The sequence below is a fragment of the Octopus bimaculoides genome, chromosome 11 (genome assembly GCF_046866305.1).
Source record: "Octopus bimaculoides isolate indiv1 chromosome 11, ASM4686630v1, whole genome shotgun sequence".
Taxonomy (NCBI): Eukaryota; Metazoa; Mollusca; class Cephalopoda; order Octopoda; family Octopodidae; genus Octopus; species Octopus bimaculoides.
In genome coordinates, this window is record NC_142938.1 from 68690422 (window position 1) to 68713451 (window position 23030).

Sequence of the window (23030 nt, forward strand, 5' to 3'; positions counted from 1 at the left end):
TTATATTTGACAGGAGGAGCAAACAAAGAAGAAATGAATAAGAGAATTTAAATGAAAGAAATGTTGGAGTAGGTAATACAACAATGGTAAGAATAGGAAGAGTCATAGACAGAAAATACCGAAGAATAATATATATGATTGAAACAGAATAACATGAGTTATCTTCCTTATATATATATATATATATATATATATATATATATATACATACACATACACACACATATGGTTCAAAATAACACAAAAAACAAAAGACATAGACAGGAGAAGGAACAACAAACAAGGTGTATTAGTTTGCTCATTCACACACACACACACACACACACAAACAAACATAGACAAACATTTTAAATGAACACAAAGCATCCTTTGTCTCCAATTTGTCTTTAAAGATAAACCACGGCGGGTAGTCATGGTGGGTATATTGGGCTTCATATATTTGTACCTTGGTGTCACATTGATAGTATGCACTGTTCTCTCATTCAATAATAATAATAATAATAATAATAATAATAATAATCCTTTCTACTATAGGCACATGTCCTGGATTTTTCTGTTGAGGGGGACAGTCGATCACATCGACCCCATTACTCAATTGGTACTTTATTTACCAACCCCCAAAAGGATGATAGGCAAAGTCGACCTCGGCGGAATTTGAACTCAGAATGTAAAGGCAAACAAAATACTGCCAAGCATTTTGTCTAGCATGCTTACGATTCTGCCAACTCGCCACCTTAATAATAATAATAATAATAATAATAATAATAATAATAATAATAATAATAATAATAATAATAATAATAATAATAATAAAAATTATAATAAATGATGTAGTATATAAATATTTATAGTCATAATTATGGCAAAAAAAAAAATGATATTTTGATTTCTCTATTGAAAACCATTTTCTATAATTAATAAAGTGGTCAACGTATTTGTATAACAGATGCATTTTTTATTTTGTATACAACAGAATACATCATATATCGGTATATCACAGATATTATCAGTTGTACGTATGCTTTATTTCACTTTGGTGTTTATAGTATATAAGTACGATAAATATATCCATTAGTTTATATATCTTATTTTTTACTTGTTTCAGAAGAGTTTTTGTTGAAGTCTACTCCAGTACTTGATTTTTTAAAGTCTGGTACTTATCCTGTTAGTTGCTTTTGCCAAACTGTAAAGTTATGGGGACATAAACAAACCAGCACTGGTTTTCAAGGGGGACTGGCATAAACACAGACACAAAGATGTGCACACATATAATGGGCTTCCATACAGTTTTTACCTACCAAATGTTACAAGGTACTGGTCAAGCTGGGGCTATAGTAGAAGACATTTGTCCAAGGTGCATCACAGTGGGACTGAACCCCAAACCACAAGGTTGCAAAGCAAGCTTCTTAACCACACTTGTTTGTTTACCATTCTCATTTGTACCTTTGAATACGTCATGTAAGGTGAAAAGTGAACAATTTGAATAATTGATGATTTACATATATCTTGGAGAAGATAGACTAATGTGGTATTCCTGTGCTCAGCTCCAGGCCTGTGGGAAGATTTGAACCCAGCATGGCTAGTTAAGGAAACACTCATCAGTTACAGAGTGCACTATCACATATAGGGGATAACTGCATAGATTGAGTCATTGATCATCTCTAGATAACTTAATCTATGACATATGACACATGCAACACTAGTGAAAGGATATGAACTACTAAGCTGTTAATTTGTAGCTCAGTAAGCTGAGATTCCCAGTCATCATCATTTAACATCTGTTCTTTCATGCTTGCATAGGTCAGGTGGAATTTGTTAAAGTACATTTTTTACAGCTGGATGCTTTTCCTATTACCAGTCCTCACCTGTTTCAAGCAAGGCAATATTTCCCATGGTCAGACATTTTCCCCCACAGAGAATCGGAAACAAACAGCATTGCTTGTACGATGGTGACTCTCATTTCCAACTATCACACAATGTCTAGATTACATCTGTCAATAAAGTCAACATTGGGTATAAACAGAGTGAAAACAGTTTTTTTTAAAATTAGAAATAGAGTGTTTTTGGTAAGTAGAGTCAAGTGTGTAGATCAGGGATAAAAGACATCACCAAGTGTATGACTCAGTCTTAGAATGTTGAAGTCAAGAATAAGTACATTACTTGGTAACTGCAACTCAACAATGGCAACATCAATTGCACTACAACTGTAACAAAACACCGACATTAAAGATGGTAGTAAAGACAACCAAAACAAGAACCACAACAGCAACACTGACAAAGACCTCAATCTAATATTTAAAGAGAAAAATAATGCTACCATATGTGCCATATGCAATGTTATTTGCACTCTGTACCATCTTTCAATGGTTCTATGTGCAGAATTATACATTCATTATATGTCATTTCAATGTCAACACCTGTAAGATTATAATATATTTATATCAACATACACAGCGCCCAAACTATATTTACATTGCAATAATAGCATCTGTTTGAGTCTATAGGACCCCTATAGTATACCTTAATGACATCATCTGTGACCCTATACACCTCTTATATTATACTTTAGTAACTAATCATAGCACCTATATGATATTTCAATATCAGCATCTGTCTGAGCCCTTACACCCCTCTTAGTATATTCCATTGAATACATTGCAATGACAGCATTTGAATAACCCTACAATTCCCTGTAGTATAATTGAATGACATTATCTGGGGCCCTACAGAATCCATAGTGTATATTTTCAATGAAAGTTCTCACTGACCATGTGATGGTAGATTGAGGGTACAACATGATGAGCCATAAAGTAAGTAGTAGGTAAGGGATTAAAATATTAAAGATGGTAAACAATACACCAATACATGGAAGACAGCAACTTGGACATTTCCCCACCTTAATACTTTTCAAAATAAATCAGTTTAATCAAATAAGATTTGGTGGGATTAGAAAGTGGATTTTTAAAATCAGAAATCATGCAGAAACCAGTGAGGTTTTGGGTAACTCCATGCTTGTTGGGGTCTATACCCCAATCACTACCTTCGGTCCCAAAACTGCAGCTCGTGCAGTACGACTTGGTACTAATGCTTGGAAAGCAATTGCCTCTTGTCTGGATGTAGCTCTCTCTGTCACAAAAGAGCCGCCTTTGGAGGGGCAACATTGGGGTGGTTGAGCTTGAAGTCGACATATACTTATCATTTCCAACTTGTGACAAAAAAAATAATTATAAACCAGCAAATATATCCATTAGGGATGATATATACGATATATTATTTATATAATATATAAATAATATAACTGTATAATATACATACATATATAAATATATGTATGTATGTATATAATATGTATATATATATATATATATATATATAATATAATATATATATGTATATAATATATATATATATATATATATATATATATATATATATGTATATAATATATATATATAAGTATATAATATATATGTATATGATATATATATGTATGCATATAATATATATGTATATATATATATATATGTATATATATATATATATGTATATATATATATATATATATGTATATATATATATATATGTATATATATATATATATATGTATATATATATATATATGTATATATATATATATATATGTATATATATATATATATATGTATATATATATATATATAAGTATATATATATATATATATGTATATATATATATATATATATGTATATATATATATATATATGTATATATATATATATATATATGTATATATATATATATATATGTATATATATATATATATATATGTATATATATATATATATGTATATATATATATATATGTATATATATATATGTATATATATATATATATATGTATATATATATATATATATATATATATATGTATATATATATATATATATGTATATATATATATATATGTATATATATATATATATATGTATATATATATATATATATGTATATATATATATATATATGTATATATATATATATATATGTATATATATATATATATATATATGTATATATATATATATATATATATGTATATATATATATATATATGTATATATATATATATATATGTATATATATATATATATATGTATATATATATATATATATATGTATATATATATATATATATATGTATATATATATATATATATATGTATATATATATATATATATGTATATATATATATATATGTATATATATATATATATATATATATATATATATATATATATATATATATATATATATATATATATATATATATAGTTCAAAAACACAATAACAAAAAAACAAAAAAACAACAAAGTGAGGACGTGATATGGATAGTATTATTGGACGCTCAGGAAAGGAAAGAGAGAGTGTATGATGTTTCGGGCGTAGCCCTTCGTCGGAAAGATGGAAAGTTCGGAGAATGGAAGAACGGAGAAAGAGGAAAATGGTACCGATGCCCACGAGGTTAATGTATATATATATATATATATGTATATATATATATATATATGTATATATATATATATATATGTATATATATATATATATATGTATATATATATATATATATGTATATATATATATATATATATATATATATATATATATATATATATATATATATATATATATATATATATATATATATATATATATATATATATATATAATGGAACAAAAATGTATGTATATAATAAATATATGTATGTATATATTATATATATATATACATACACATAATATTAATACAATATATATATATATAATATTAATATAATATAAATATAATATTAACATAATATTATATATGATGAAATAAAATAAAATAAAATAAAATAAACACAAAAACAGAAAATATTTATTAAAATTCTGAGTTAAAAATGAAAGTTGTAGAGTATCAGAAACTAATCATAGGGGAATGATAGACTATTTTAGAATCATTACTGAATAATTATGTAAAAACTGAATATAAGAATATAAAGGATATATATATATATATATATATATATATATACACAATTAATATAATAATAATATATATGTGGTTAAAATAATAATATATATGCAATTGATATAATAATATATGTGATTAATATAATAATGAATATACTGATCAATGTGAAATGAATATGATTCTGTCACAACCATGACAATTGTTTTTAAAAATGTTACTAAGGAAATATCTTGATAACTTTAAAATGATAACCTCTGTTTTGAAAGGAAATAAAAGTTGTATTATTTGAGCAATAAAATTTTGATTGTAACTTTTCATAAATACTGATTTATTAATTTTGATAAAAAAAAAAAAAAAACCCAGCAAGGATGAAATATCTAGTGGAGACGTATGACTTAGTGGGTGTCAGAATCATGATCATAAGATTATGGTTTTGATTCTTGAACTGAGTGATGCATTGTGTTCTTAAGAAAAACACATTTCAAATTGATCCAGTCTGCTCTGCTGGCAAAGATGAATATTCCTGCAATGAAGCAGGGTCCTGTCCAGTGTGGAATACAAGCACCAGAGAATCTGAGAAGCCATCCCTACAAGTCTATATGACTCGAGAAGGAGATATTTTAATGAAATATCCTTGTTATTTATATTATTGGAAGGATATGATTTAGATGAAAGAACTGCATAATATATATAGCAGCAGTGGTACAATATGAAATCATGAACTCATAAAAAATGTAACATGATCCCCTATTGGCTTCTATGAAGAGTATTCCAGCTGCCTGGTCAACTGAAATCCCAATTCATTAAATTATTTTGTTAAGTGGTACAGCTACATGTACATAAGGTAAAGAAACCCTTTAGCCATGAATGACAATGGGATTTTATCTAGAAAGTTACCTTCTGAGGCACAAGTCTGGGCAAGATTGTTTATGGAAGACCAGCAGTCACCTAAGCATACAAGCTTCCCCTCTCCACCCCACTGATGTTATCCAAATGAAAGGCAAAGTCTGATGCAGCTTGGCACTAGTGACATTGCAACTCATTTCTACAGCTGACTGAACTGGAGCAATATGAAATAAAGTGTCTTGCTCAAGAACACAACACACAGCTTAGTTCGGGAATCCAACTCACTACCTCATGATTGTGAGCCTGATGTTCGAACCACTGAGCCATATCTCAAACATAATCTTCAGGCAGAAACAGTGTTGCACAATGTATGCAACAAAGTCAGGACCATTGAAGTACAAACACCATAAGATCTTGAATTATAGTATGAGATGGCTGAGTATTCCATAGATACTTGTCTCTTTAGTGTAATTCTCAAGAAGAAAAGTCTTTTGGTTAACAGGTTCAGTGAGATCTTGTATTTAACCATTTAATGTTTGGATTACTCTGTCAAATGTAATGCTCATTTCTTCACATTATTTTGAATTAATTGAATTAATTGAATTAATCATGCATTATCTTATAGCTTCATTATCCCATAGATTTGATGATATGATTGTTTATTCTTTGAATGATATTGTAGAGTAGGTGTGAGAGGCTGAATCTGGCTGGTGTGAACATAAAACTGGTAGAATATTTGGACCAGACAAGGCTAGTTGAAAAGCTAAAGGGTTAAAGTCTAAGTGACTGAATATACCACAGTCTTCTATATTCTTCATGTAATTCTCAACCAAAAATAACAGGACTGTGTTGCAACAAAGTTTGGATTCTTTGAATTACAAGTACAGCCTGTATGATACTCTTCCTAACTGGATTTCAATCTGTAAACTGAATTCCAATTACAAAACTTTGATTAACTTTAGGCCAAAGTAGACGATATCTGTCAAAGAAGCCATACAATGGGATCAAATATAAGACCTTGTAATTGTGGAGTAAATTTCAGAACCATTTGGCCATGTATGCACAAAAGACAGATATCATACTGACAGTTTGTGATCTGTACCAGTATTAGGCCATTCAGTAACTACATAATTTATCATACAAGGAATTTTACAGAGCATTTACAGATTCTTCTCAGTGTGGTATATTTGAGAACATGATGCCACACAGAGCAAGGCATCACACTGCTCACACACACAGTGTTTCAATGTGGTCAGTACTGCTTCCTGTCAGCAAGGGATTAACACTCAAGCCACTCTTCAATATCTTGGTGTTTATTTTAATTTTATTTCTTTTATACCTAGAATGTTTTGTAAGACAAGCTCCAATTATTATTCTTTTAATTGTCTTTGTAAAATTCTTTTTCTGCTTTCTAAATCAACAGTTATACACAAATAATATCTAGTACATTATACACACATTATTGTGAAATGTAGTTTTAGGAGTATAACTTCAACAGTCAAATATAATAATACCTAAATATGTATGTGTACGTATATATGCATGTAAATGTATCTGTGTGTATGCATTTGTGTAAGTATACATGCCTGCATGCATGTCTCTCTTAATGCATCATTTTATGAATGATAGTAAGTGTTTATCTTATATACGTCTCTAGATTTCTTTCTGAGACAATCAGCTTTAATGTTCTGTTGAACTGTCTATCATCATCTTTGTTTCATCATCACTTAATGTCCACCTTCCATGCTGGCATGGGTGGGATGGTTTGACAGGAGCTGGCCAGGCGGAAGCCTGCACCAGACTTCTGTGACTGCTTTGGCAGGATTTCTACAGCTGGATCATCATCATCATCATCGTCGTCGTTTAACGTCCACTTTCCATGCTAGCATGGGTAGGACGATTTGACTGAAGACTGGCGAAACCAGATGGCTACACCAGGCTCCAATCTGATTTGGCAGAGTTTCTACAGCTGGATGCCTTTCCTAACGCCAACCACTCTGATATATATATGTATGTATGTATTTATATATGTATATGGTATGCATCCATGGATATCACCATGATCATAATTTGTAATTTCTCTTGACAGCATGTAGCTCCCTAAGGTACGCAGGCAGCTAGCTTAATAAGCCCCTTTTAATGATCACATGATTTCATTTTTATCTAAATAAAAAAAAGGTAAAGACCTCCATTGGTCATGAATGCCTAGAAAGTTACCCTCCGAGGCACAAATCTGGGCAAAATTGTTTATGGAAGACCAGCAGTCACCCATGCATACCAGCCTCCCATCTCCATACCACCAATGTTATTCAAGGGAAAGGCAAAGGCTGATACAGCTTGGCACAAATGATGTTGCAACTTATTTCTACAGCTGAGTGAACTGGAGCAATGTGAAATAAAGTGTCTTGCTCAAGAACACAACACACAGCTCAGTCCGAGAATTGAGCTCATTACCTCATGGTTATGAGCCCGATGCTCTAACCACTGACCCATGTGCCTTCAATCCCTATCTAAATATATCTCATATATATTTACCTCATAACTCAACTCACTGTTGGTAATACTTCATAATTTTAAATGTTTTTTTGAAGTCAAAATGTTAATTCATGAATTAAAAATATTTTTGGTATCTAACTAAAGGAAGGAATTTTAAGAAATGGTAAAGTAGAAATTGTTACCTGATCGTCATCAAATCCTGTCTCTTCATCCATGAGTCTGGAAGGGGAAATAACAGACAGATAAATATAATGAAGTCTTTACATACCAATTGATACACACATTAATCAGCAGATATGCATCTGTTATTCTTGTTCCAGTCACTGGACTGTGGCTATGCTGGAGCACTTATCTTAAAGGGTTTTAATTGAATGAAGTGATTCCAGTATTTCTTTTTCTAATTAAGTCTGGTACTATTCTATAGGGCTCCTATGCCAAACCACTAAATTACAGGGATGTAAACAAACCAACACTGGTTATCAAAAGGTATGCATATGTGTAACAAACACAGATATGAACACACACACACACAAATGATGGGTTTCCATACAGCTTCCACTGACCAAATTCACTCACAAGGCAATGTTTGGCCCAGGCTTATGGTAGAAGATACTTGCCCAAAGTGCCACTCAGTGGAACTGAATCTAAAACCACATGGTTGGAAAGCAAATTTCTTAACCATACAACCATTCCTGCACCAGCACATATTCTGTGTCTTTGTGTCCATGTTTATTCCCCAACCATCGCTTGAGAACCGATGTTGGTGTGTTAATGTCCACATAACTTAGTAGTTTGGCAAAAGAGACCGATAGAATAAATACTAGGCTTACAAAAAAGAATTCCTGGGGTTGATTTCTTTTCCTAAAACCCTTTAAGGTCGTGCTCCAGCATGGCTGCAATCAAATGAGTGAAACAAGTAAAAGAATAAAAGAAAATACACATACAGAGCAAGTAGATTTATGATATTGATATTTAAATATGCAAAACAGTAGAAGCCATTATTATAATCATGGATATTGTTATCAAAATCAGTGGGTCCTATATAATTATATCTACTGCTTAATGTTATCAGCTAGTTATTGTTAAGATCCATGATCCATATTACTAAGAAGTTGCTTGCACACTTAAGCTCTATATTGCCACTGAGGGTGGCAGTGCACATTTTCCAGTACCTCTTCTGCATGAGGCTTCTGGATATCCACTGAAAGGATTCACTTAAAACTGATTACCACATCTTGTAGTTCTTTGGCTTCCTGGACTCACCCACAAGGCAGTGCAAGCAGCTCTCTTTGTCCTAGCTAATGAGCTCTATTCCATCTCCTCTCAAACAGATGGAGCATGCATGAAACATTTTGGCACAGCTGTTTCAGCACAGCCATTTTGGTATCAATGATTTGATGCTGACTTTTTTTTATAACAGATATTTTAATGCTTCTCTTGTTTTCTCCCCGCTGCCCCAGGATGGTGTTTGTCTCTATTTTGGATGAAAAATTTTCATCTAAAATAGAGACAAAACCCATTCCCCCATGTGATCGGCTAGAAAAATTGTTAATATTAAGATATTTTTCTTAACATGAAACCAATGATAACTTTAATACACAAATACAGAAATTTTATCCACCAGTGTGGTGTTGAGCATTCATTCTTGTTTGATATTTACACATATATATATATATATATATATATCAATCTACTAACATTATTTTGAACCACTGAGCCCCGAGAAACAGCACAGTTGGATTTGTAATACTTTTCTTCAACCCCTTTAATTCTCTATATCATTTGTATTCTGTAGTGGAGATGCAATGGCCCAGTGGTTAGGGCAGCGGACTTACGGTCATAGGATCGCGGTTTTGATTCTCAGACCGGGCGTTGTGAGTGAAAACACCTAAAGCTCCATGAGGCTCCAGCAGGGGATGGTGGCGAACCCTGCTGTACTCCTTCACCACAACTTTCTCTCACTCTCACTTCCTGTTTTTGTTGTGCCTGTAATTCAAAGGGTCAGCCTTGTCACACTGTGTCACGCTGAATATCCCCGAGAACTACTTAAGGGTACATGTGTTTGTGGAGTGCTCAGCCACTTGCACGTTAATTTCAGGAGCAGGCTGTTCCATTGATCGGATCAACTGGAACACTCGACGTCATAAGCGACGGAGTGCCAACAGACACAGACATTTGTATTCTGTGTAAGTTGGACCTTTTTGCATGTAAACATATATACATATTTTGTATTTCATATATTTAATATACATTATATATTGATCTGTTTAACTTGCTTATCTCTACATTTACTTTATACACACACACACACACACACACACACACATATATATATATATATATATATATATATATATATATATATATATATATATATATATATATATATATACATATACATATATATAAAGAGAAAATATAACTACAGACATGGGTGATATTGAACAGAGACCAAAGATAAGATTAGAAAAGTAGATCACGTACCCTCCTGTTGACGCCTTCTCAGTAAAGACTCTTACAAGGAAATCTCCTTCACAGTTTGGTTCAAATGTAGAAGGTATGATTAGATAATTACCCGGTTCAAGCTTATGTCGACCACAAATCTCACGCATATTGATGAAGGAAGCAGATTTACCACTTGATGGATGATACTTGAAAAAGTTCATATCTTGCATCCCACTCTTGGGATTTTCACCCAGCTAGAGAAAGAAATTAAGAAAATGCTAATTAGCCTGGTGATTAATTTAAATTTCTGTGTGTGATTAGGTAAGAAGTTCACAAATTCTGAAAAGTAATACAATTCCTAATTCAGGTGACAGATTTTTATCAGTAACTGCATCTTAGTTCTAGTTTCATCAATATTTAATGGCCAGTTTACCTTGCTCACATGGTCAGAGGGCCCAGACAGAAGCAAATTTTTCTAAGGCTGAAGGCCCTTCTTGTCACTAACCTTCACCTGTTTTCAAGCAAGGTAATATTTCCCGCAGCCAGACATATTTTTCATGGAAGACTGACAATAAACCACGTCACTTGTACGAGGTGGGTGCTGAAAAGTTCCTGGCTTTTAGGATATAGGGAAAAGCCTGGTTGGAGGCCCAACCTTCTGAGTTCTTTCACAAGGCCTAGAAAAACTGAAGGACTGCTGTAATAGGTGTGTGAATCTGAGAGGGGGATATGTTGAATAAAACCATAATTAACTGAATCTCCTGCATTTTCTTTTACCCAAAGCCAGGAACTTTTTAGCACCCCCCCTTGTATGATGGTGATGTTCGTCTATGACCATTGTGTGATGTCAACACAATGATACACGCAAACACACTCTTGCATGTATGGATGTTTTCAAATGAATAAATCACTTATCAGGCCATGAATAACAAATTTGGTGTTTGTAGCTGGTGAAGTGTAACAATGCAGAAATGCATCATCATCATCATCACCATCACCACCACCATTACCACCACCACCACCGCCACTACCACCACCACCATCATCATCATCATCATCACCACCACCACCACCACCACCATCATCATTTAATGTCTGTTGTCCATACTAGCATGGGTTGGACAGTTCGACCGGAGCTGGCATATATTCTATTATCCAGTGACATCATTTACAGCTCATCTTGTGTTTACACACATGTCCAAGAGGACTATTTTCACCCAGGACTATCTTGCAGTGGAAAGTCTCATGTCCGAGTGCATTTGAACATGTTGAATATGTCATTACATGAATATATATATATGTATGTATTACCATCATCATCGTTACTATTTAACATCCATTTTCTGTGCTGGTATGGGTTGGATGGTTTGACAGGATCTGTGATGAGTCAGAGGACTTCACCAAGCTCCACTGTCTGCTTTAGAATAGTTTCTATGGTTGGATGTCTTTCTTAAATCTGACAACTTCACAGAGTGTACTGGAGGCTGTTTTTTTATTGTAGCACTGACAGCAGTGAGGTTGCCAAGAAACTTGGAAGACAAGACCCCTCAACTGAGGAGGAGGTGGAGTATAGAGGGAGTGGTATTATGCCAGGTGATGAGAGGTTAAAGTATTGTTAGAGAGGCAGAAACAGGAACCTTGCAGCAGAAGAGATACGGGGCTACTCCAGTTGGAAAAGAAGAGAAGGTGATGAAGAGGTGTCTGGGCATGCTCTTAAGTTATAGGAAGGTGAACACAAGAGAAGTAGTCCGGAGGATTGGACAGGGTAAATGTGTGGGTAAGTTTGTGAGAGTGTGAAAAATAGTGGCAGATGGATAGAAATGGAGAAAGAGGTAGATCATCATCATCGTTATCATCATCGTTTAACGTCTGCTTTCCATGCTAGCATGGGTTGGACGATTTGACTGAGGACTGGTGAAACCAGATGGCTACACCAAGCTCCAATCTGATTTGGCAGAGTTTCTACAGCTGGATGCCCGTCCTAACGTCAACCACTCCGAGAGTGTAGTGGGTGCTTTTATGTGACACCGGCACGAAGGCCAGTCAGGCGGTACTGGCAACGGCCACACTCAAAATGATGTATTTTACATGCCACCTGCACAGGAGCCAGTCCAGCGGCACAGGCAACGATCTCGCTTGAATGTCTTTTCACATGCCAGGAAGGCGAACCAATATTTTGCAACAACATATATTCTGTATATTAACAAAGCTAAAAGCGAGCAACTAAATATTTTGTAGACGACATTTATCAGTGACATACATTGTAAATCATGTAACCAATAGTCAGCATTTCAATGCCCTGCTTCTTGATTTTACGTCTGTCCTTCTGAAGTACAGCAATCAACAAAGTACACATATTGTCATCATCATCATCATCAGGATCGGTGAGGGAGACCTTAAACTGAGGGTTGGTCCAAAATGTATCTAAAAAGTAAGATGAATAAATAAATTAAAACAAACTGTCTCAGAAATGTTTGTGAAACAATAGATTTGAAGATATTAAAAAAATTTTTTTATTTGTTTGTCATTTGACTGCAGCCATGCTGGAGCACTGCCTTAAAGGGTTTTTTGGTTGAAGAAATGGACTTCAGGACTTATTCTTTGTAAGCCTAATACATATTTCATTGGAATCATTAGCTAAACTGCCAAGTTACTGGGACGTAAACACACACACACACACATATATACACACATACGATGGACTTGTTTCAGTTTCCATCTACCAAATCCACTTACAAGGCCTTGATCAACCTAAGGCTATAGTAAAAGACATTTACCCAAGGTGCCATGCAGTGGGACTGAACCCAGAACCATGTGGTTGGGAAGCCACTAGCATGATATATATATATATATATATATATATATATATATACACACACATGTATATAGGGGGAATTCACAAAAACAAAAAACAAAAAAACGAAGACAGGTGGTGTAGACAACAAACAGATGCATTAGTTTAACGCTCGGGAAGTGAAAAAGTCTTTAACGTTTCGAGCCAACATTCTTCTACAGAAAGGAACACAGAAAGAAACAAGGAGAGAAAATAAAGAATGTGTAGTGGCTAGCAATATATGTATATGTATATATATCGTCAGTGGATCATATATCTGAAAAAGAAGCATGCTCTAAAGAATAGAGCACTAGTGTATTTACAAGCAGTTAAACATGTCCGGTCATAGAACATCCGACATTGAGCCTGATGCATTGTCTATAACGTATAGCACTTTATGAATGCAAAACCACTGGTCACTCTAGGAGTATGGTTCTGGGTTCAGTCCCACTGTATGGCATTTTGGGCAAGTGTCCAAAGCCTTGTGAGTGTATTTTGAAAATGGAAACTGAAAGAAGCCTATCATGCATATATATGTATATGTGTATATCCATGTCCCCCACTACTGCTTGACAACTGGGGGTCGTGCGTTTATATCCCTGTAACTTAGCAATTCAGCTAAAGAGTCCAGATTTAAAAATTAAATGTACTGGAGTGGATTTATTTGACTAAAATTCTCCAACGCAGTGCCCCAGCACGGTCGTAGTCTAATAACTGAAACAAATTAAAAAATAAAAGAATATATCATCATCATCATCATCATCATCATCGTTTAACGTCCGCTTTCCATGCTAGCATGGGTTGGACGATTTGACTGAGGACTGGTGAAACCGGATGGCAACACCAGGCTCCAGTCTGATTTGGCAGAGTTTCTACAGCTGGATGCCCTTCCTAACGCCAACCACTCAGAGAGTGTAGTGGGTGCTTTTACGTGTCACCCGCACGAAAACGGCCACGCTCGAAATGGTGTCTTTTATGTGCCACCCGCACAAGCCAGTCCAGGGGCACTGGCAACGATCTCGCTCGAAAATCCTACAGGAGCCAGTCAGGCGGTACTGGCAACGGCCACGCTCAAAATGGTGCATCTCATGTGCCACCCGCACAAGAACCAGTCCAGGGGCACTGGCAACGATCTTACTTGGCTTGCCGGGTCTTCTCACGCACAGCCCATTTCCAAAGGTCTCGGTCCGTAGTCATCGCCTCGGTGAGGCCCAATGTACGAAGGTCTTGCCTCACCACCTCAGCCCAGGTCTTCCTGGGCCTACCTCTTCCACGGGTTCCCTCAACTGTTAGGGTGTGGCACTTTTTCACGCAGCTATCCTCCTCCATTCTCACCACATGTCCATACCAGCGCAATCGTCTCTCTTGCACGCCACAACTGATGCTTCTAATGTTCAGCTTTTCTCTCAAGATACTTACACTCTGACGGGTATTCACATTGACATTACACATCCAACGGAGTATACTGGCTTCATTCCTTGCGAGCTTACGTATGTCCTCAGCAGTTACAGCCCATGTTTCACTGCCATGTAGCATGGTTGTTCGTACGCATGCGTCATACAGTCTGCCTTTTGAATATATATATATATATATATATATAAGCAAGCATGGATGCATGTTTAAGAGGCTTGCTTTGCAACTGCATGGTTTCAGGTTCAGTCCTACTGTGCAGCATCTTGGGCAAGTGTCTTCTTGACTAATTGATTGACTAATGCTTTGTGAGTTAATTTAGTTGTTAGAGACTGTGTGGAAGCCTGTCATATATATGCACATACATTTGTGTGTGTGTGTGTGTGTGTGTGTGTGTGTCTGTGTGTGTGCACATGCACTTTTATGCTTGCATTCTACCCCAACCCCGCAACACACACCCTTCAGTGTTTGACAAAGTGTCGGATTGCTTATGCTTTTGGAACTTAGGGGTTTGCCAAAAGGGTCTGATGGAGTAAATACCAAACTTAAAAAAGTAAATACTGAGGTTGATTCGTTTGACTAAAACCCTTCAAGGCAGTGCTCCAGCATGGACAAATTCCAACAGCTGAAACAAGTAAAAGAGGAAAATTAAGACAACAAAAACAGACACAAAAAAAATTGGCATTTTTCAAGATCTGTAAATAGAATTACCAAGATAGTTTCTGCAACCGCCAGCACTCACTCTCTTTACCCAAGAGCCAGATTCACAGGTAGATTCCCAGCGTTTCTTTGATCTGGCATTCAACTCATCTTCATCCAGAGAATCAGGAGCCAAGTTACAGATTTCAAGTTTTTGGAAATTGGATATAAAATCTTGGAACGACATCCTGATAATTCAGAGAAGAAACAGAAGAAAATAATAATAATAATAATAATAATAATAATAATAACAATAATAATAATAATAATAATAATAATAATGATGACAACAACAACAACAACAACAATAATAATAATAATAATAATAATTCTTTCTACTATAGGCATAAAGCCTGAAGTTTGTGGGAAGGGGACTAGTCGATAACATTGACCCCAGTATTTCACTGGTACTTAATTTATTGACCCTGAAAGGATGAAAAATAAAGTTGACCATGGCAGAATTTGAACTCAAAACATAAAGACAGATGAAATACTGCTAAACATTTCACTTGGTATGTTAACGATTCTGCCAGCACACCACCTTAATAATAATAATAATAATAATAATAATAATAATAATAATAATAATAATAATAATACTCCTCCTTTCTACTATAAGCACAAGGGCTGAAATTTGGAAAGAGTGGGGCCAGTCAATTAGATGAACCCAGTATACAACTGGTACTTAATTTATCGACCCCGAAAGGATGAAAGGCAAAGTCAGCCTTGGTAGAATTTGAACTCAGAACGTAGTGACAGGCAAAATACCACTAAGTACTCTGTCCAGCATGTTAACAATTCTGCCAGCTTGCTGCCTTAATAATAATAATGATGATGATCATCGTTTAACGTCCGCTTTCCATGCTGGCATGGGTTGGACGATTTGACTGAGGACTGGTGAAACCGGATGGCAACACCAGGCTCCAATCTAATTTGGCAGAGTTTCTACAGCTGGATGCCCTAATGATGATGATGATGATGATGATGATGATGTTGATAATAATAATAATAATAATAATCCTTTTTACTATAGGCACAAGGCCTGAGATTTTGGGGGAGGGGACTAGTCGATTACCCCCCCCCCCCCCGTGTTTAACTGGTACTTATTTCCTCAACCCTGAAAGGATGGAAAGCAAAGTTGACTCTGGTGGAATTTGAACTCAGATTGTAAGGATGGACAAAATGCTACTAAGCATTTTACCCAGTGTGCTAACGATTCAGCCAGCTTGCTACCTTAATAATAATAATTATAGATAATATGAAGAGTGCAATGCAATTGAAATAGATTGTTTTTTGCTTTGAACGATATTGTAACAGCTTGCCTATCTTTTTCAAGTTCAGAATGTAAAATGAACACAGCAATTCAAAATTATAGCAATAATGATTCCGCCAGCTTGTCTATATTATAATGGAGAAAGCTTCTTATTAATTAGATATGTAACAGTTACTAAAAGTACTAAAAGAAAGCAATTATTAAAAGCTTGGCCATCTGGAAATTTTTATATAAATTCATGTTCCAAGAAATTTCCTACAATTTCTGAACTTTATTGAATTTTTGAACTCCAATTTTTCACAAATTTAAATATTTGTTGCATTCACTGTTGGATATTCCATTTTCATTTGCATAGTCTCTTACTCTCTATTTCAATGTTTTCATTTCAAGTTTTAATTCACTATTTGGAAAACCCACAGTTTATTCTATTAGTATATATTTAATGTAAAAACATTATTTATTGAATGAAAGTTTTTTTTAATATACTGGTATAATTTTTGTAAAAAAAATTAAGTGATTAAGTGATTTTGTTTGTTATGGCTGTTTGGAATGCTATAAGCCTTGCAATGGTAACTATCTGGACTGATTTTGTCCATTCTTCTTTTTTAGCTTAAAAATCATGGGAAGAGCCTTTACGGTAAAAAAAAAAAAATTGTAAATATTTTCATAGGAAAAGGTGAACAATTCAAAGGAAGTTTTGCTGTTGTTTCTAGCACAACCCAAACCAACCTCCATTTTCACTCTCACATGCATTGATATTTGTTCAATATTTTTCTCCTATTAAACACATTTTATGGAATGATGATGCCAAAGTAACACTGGCAGAATATAAGCAACAAAAAAAATTGTAATCTAAATTTTTACCCCCAAAATCAATCAAGCAAAGCCGTGTGTATGTGTAAGAAAAAAAACATCTAACAGAAAAGTATGCTATTAAAATGAATTATTGCTTATGTAACTTTTTAAAAATCACTGTGAATAAATGCCAGCAACAACCTTCTCAGGCTCTCCAATATTTTAATTTATATACTCTGAAGCCATAACATCTAAATGACACTGTAGAAAATTTTGTTAAAAAATATTCATTTTTCTGAATGTTATGAGGCAACAAAGTCAGGGGCCTATACATCTATAGTAATGCCCTTTTATTTATATGAATTTTTCATTTCATGTTTATTTCATTCTTAGTTTGCAATGTTCTCTCTCTCTCACACACACTGCAAAGCTTACAGATGGGCTGCTGAATTGAAATCTCTATGTTGCATTGAGGTGAAGGTAAAACTTGAGAAACTGTGATAAAATAATGAAAGCAATATTTACTAAGTAAGTGAGCACTATTATACAAAGAAATGATTAGAAGCAAAATATCATAAAAATTATTAGAATGGGAAATCAAATATGGAAATATTATCAAGTGGCTAGCAGAAAACCACCCACAGAGTAATCTTTCTGCTAGTTGTCTTAATAATAATGATGATACTGTCATAACTATTCATTGTCTTTATATAGACATAATTTATTTAGGGACTACATTATCCCATGTGTACCCACATCCCTTGTTACTGACTTTAAAACAATTGGGTGTGCTTTATGAGGGAGATTTTGATAGCTATTTCTAGCAACCACATCCACATAGCAGCTCCCTTGTTCTCAATGTTTCATTGGAAAACACTGACTGCAGGTGCAGTTTATAGAGATCACTTGAAAATAATTCAAAGACAAGATGGCAATCCTGGTTGGGGTTGGGGGTTGGTAATTAGACAAAATAAACAACAGATCATATTATTCCTGTCAATCTTTTCAACTACATTAATTTCCAAGGTTTTTATTTCATATATGTGTGTGTGTGTGTGTGTGTGTGTGTGTGTATATATATATATATATATATATATGTATACACACACACATATATATACACACACACATATATATATGCATATACATATATATATATATATATATATACACACACACACACACATATATACACACACATGTATATATGCATATACATATATATATGCATATCATGATGATGATGATGATGATGATATGCATATATATATGTATATGCATATATACATGTGTGTGTATATATGTGTGTGTGTGTGTGTATATATATATATATTGTCATATATATATATATTGTTATATATATATTTTGTCATAATTTATATATATGTAAATTGTCATTCTGTTCTGTTTATAAACTTCTTTTATAGTTGGTCGTACCATAAGTTTAATGAGTGTAAGTACTTATACATAGACAACTGACACAGGTATTGTCTCCACAAACTTGTACAGACCCCACCCCCACCACACATACAAGAAAGCAAGCTCTTCAAAAGCTAACAAGTAGCTTTAAATGTGTATCAATTCATCACAATTACAAACTACACTGACAACACACACATATGCACACAAGAGGAAAGCGCTTCAGGGACAAAATATGTGGGCTGATCAATAAGTATCTGGACTGTTGCCATAATAACGAAGCTAAAGCATGGAGAGTGAAGCCACTTGGCACAGATTGACCTTCAACTCTGCTGTGCATGTGCACTAAGTTTTAACATTCTAGCTTACTTCTGCTGTTTACAGCAGTGCTTGGAAGGAACGTGTGCAGCATGTGATCGTTGCATTGACCGTGACAAAGTTGAGCAGGGAATCTGCTTCAAATTTTGCCAAAAGCTTGGCAATACCTGCTCAGAGGCCTATGCAAAGTTTTCAAAAAAGTTTTCATCATTCTTGACACATTCAAAGAGACCTTGTGCAACTGAGACCTGTGTATCTTTTCAGTCAGCTGAAAGCAATTTTGGCACAAACTTGGCAGACATGCGTCTCCTACCCAAATCTTCTGTGATAATGGACTGAACTGAACTGTAACTAATCTGCACATCCTCTGATAACTCACGGATGGTGATTTGACAATTTCCTGTCACAGCTGCAATGTTTTTCTCAGTTCTGCTGGTTGTGGGTCTCCCAGGATGTTCATCAATATTGGCATTTTTTTGTCCATTTTGGAAATGTCTGAACTACTTGTACACTTGTGTGCGGGTCATACACTTCTCTCTTATCTGTAGCTCCAATGATTCTGCCACCCCACCATCTTCATGATAATAATAATGGTTTCAAATTTTGGCACAAAGCCAGCAATTTTAAGAGAAGGGAGAAAATAAATCAATTACATCAGCCCCAGTGTTCAACTAGTACTTATTTTATTGACCCTGAAAGATAAAAGACAAAACTGACCTCAGTGGAATTTGAACCTAGAAAGTAAAGAGTTGGAATAAATGCTGCTAAGCATTTTGCACAACTCACTAACGATTCTAGCAGACCAATGCCTTGCTTCATGATAATAATAGTTTCTAACATAAGCACAAGGCCTGTAATTTGGGGAAGGGAATAACTGATTCTATCAGTGTCCCCAGTCCTACTATACTTGACTGGTTGATATTTTATTAACTTGGATGATGAACAGCAAGTTGACCTTAGCATGAATTGGACTTAGAACTGAAATGAATGTATTTATATACTGCAAGGCAATTTACCCAATAGTCTAGGATTCTCCTAGTATAATTCTCAATTTACCATTATTTTACAATTTTGAATAAATTACATAGTTGTACATGGTATTGTTTAATCTATGTGCCAATAGCTTCCTTTGTGCTTATGACATGATAAAATACACCTCAGTTTATTAGCAAACAGGGATAACAGGCATAAAATGATGATGAGAGATCAGTGAAGGAGATGCTAGTATCCTTTCTGCAAACAAATTATAGATTATCCAAGGAATCACTTACCAAAATTCGCCATCATCTTCATACACCAAACCAATTTCATTTCTTTCAGCTTGACTGATAAATTTCCATTCTTCAGATCTGAAGATAGAAAAAGATGTTGAATTAATTAGAAATTAAACTGAACAAGAAATACAGAGTTCAATACATTTGATGTAAACAAGAGAATAGTAACCAAATTTCATGTTTTAACTACAAGATGATGCAGAAAATCCTCCAACAGATTCCTCTGCTGCACCTTGCTGTTAATGAAGTGAGGTAGGTGGTAATGGAAGCTTCATGTAACTGATGTTTTACCATTTGATCATACAGCAGCTGAATCAGAGCTGGTTCATAGTTAAACAAAAGCAGACTCAACCCATTTGTTACCATTTTTCTGTTGAAATAAAACAACAACGACAAGGGTTCGACTTGATCCAATCAATGGAACAGCCTGCTTGTGAAATTATTGTGCAAGTAGCTGAGCACTCCACAGACACACGTACCCTTAATGTAGTTAGTTCTCAGGGAGATTCAGTGTGACACAGAATGTGACAAGGCTGACACTTTCAACAACAGGTATGGTTCATTTTCACCAACTGAGTGAATTGGAGCAATGTGAAATGAAGTGTCTTGTTCAAGGACACAATGCATTGCTGGGAATCGACCTTATGACCTTACAATCATGAGCCAGATTCCCTAACCACTAAGCTACACAACTTCCTCTGTTGAAATACACTGCCTTTGTTAACATAACATAAATTAACATAATTAACATAACATTACAAGTTTACATAAAATTAACATAAAATTAAATTAACAAATTAACATAAAATTTTGATGAGAAATTTCAATTTAGATCAAAATACAACAGGAGGTTTGTGTCATAAAACTGGGGGCAATTTAGTTGGCATTAAAAGAGTTAACCTATCACCTGGTACAAAATCACCATCAGGCCCTTAGGTGACTTTAGCCGAGTCCACTGTGTGTAAACATTTAGGTTAGCTTTCTGATCAGCAGGGAAAACTTAATTCCACAGGCCTTGAAACGGGTTATGGGGGATGCTTGTGTTCTTTTGATAAAGTCGGTGAAGTATGTAAATGAAATCTAGTAATAAAATACCCAGGGAAACCAGGATGTGTAAAGCTCCCAGCAATTTCAACATTGGTTTTTTGTAGTTGATTTAAAACAATGGATCAGCTCACTGTGAACTTAACACAGACTGAACTGAAACCTAAATCAAAGATAAGCAAGGCTCCATTTGTTGCTCTCTCTCTCTCACTCTCTCTCTCTTCCCTGCACAACTCATGGTTCCAGGTTCAGTCCCACTGTGTAGCACCTTGGGCAAGTGTCTTCTACTATAGCCTCAGGCCGATCAAAGCCTTGTGAGTGGATTTGGTAGATGGAAACTGAAGAAGCCTGTCGTATATATGTATATGTGTGTGTGTGTATCTGTGTGTCTGTGTTTGTTCCCCAACATCACTTGACAACCAATGCTGGTGTATTTACATCTCTGTAACTTAGCGGTTCGGCAAAAGAGACCAATAGAATAAGCACTAGGCTTACAAAGAATAAGTCCTGGGGTCGATTTGCTCGACTAAAGGCAGTGCTCCAGCATGGCCGCAGTCAAATGACTGAAACAAGTAAAAGAGTATATATTTTCATACACACACACATGATGGACTTCCACAGTTTTCATTGACTGAATTCAATTACAAGGCCCTGGTTGGCCCAGGGCTATAGTGGAAGACACTTGCCCAAGTGGTCTTTAGTAAAAGACATCTGCCTAACCTACAGTGCAGTGGGACTGAACCCATACCCATGTTGCTACAAAGCTTCTTAACCACACAGACATGCCTTCACTTAAGTAGACAATATCATTTACTCTTTTACTTGTTTCAGTCATTCGACTGCGGCCATGCTGGAGCACCGCCTTTAGTCGAGCAAATCGACCCCAGGACTTACTCTTTGTAAGCCTAGTACTTATTCTATCGGTCTCTTTTGCCAAACCGCTAAGTTACGGGGCGTAAACACACCACCATCGGTTGTCAAGCGATGTTGGGGGGACAAACATATACACACGCATACAAATATATATATACATATATATGACGAGCTTCTTTCAGTTTCCGTCTACCAAATCCACTCACAAGGCTTTGGCCGGCCCGAGGCTATAGTAGAAGACACTTGCCCAAGGTGCCACGCAGTGGGACTGAATCCAGAACCATGTGGTTGGTAAGCAAGTTACTTACCACAC

At 34.8% G+C, this 23030-nt stretch overlaps 1 protein-coding gene across 9 annotated transcripts in view; it reads right to left on the reverse strand.

The window, feature by feature from the left end:
• The window catches only part of LOC106879700 (calpain-9), a 154712-nt gene that overhangs the window by 35295 nt on the left and 96387 nt on the right, over positions 1–23030 (reverse strand). For 5 of the 9 annotated variants that reach the window (XM_089360309.1, XM_089360306.1, XM_089360311.1 and 2 more), the window contains 5 exons: positions 20798–20875; positions 15734–15909; positions 13040–13203; positions 10819–11033; positions 8517–8553 (listed from right to left, as the gene is read on the reverse strand). In XM_089360309.1, the coding sequence (XP_089216435.1) occupies positions 8517–8553; positions 10819–11033; positions 13040–13203; positions 15734–15909; positions 20798–20875 (670 nt within the window). Of the gene's footprint in view, positions 1–3040; positions 3206–8516; positions 8554–10818; positions 11034–13039; positions 13204–15733; positions 15910–20797; positions 20876–23030 lie in introns of all 9 variants that reach the window. The other 4 variants (XM_089360303.1, XM_089360302.1, XM_089360305.1 and 1 more) reach the window with 1 other exon arrangement.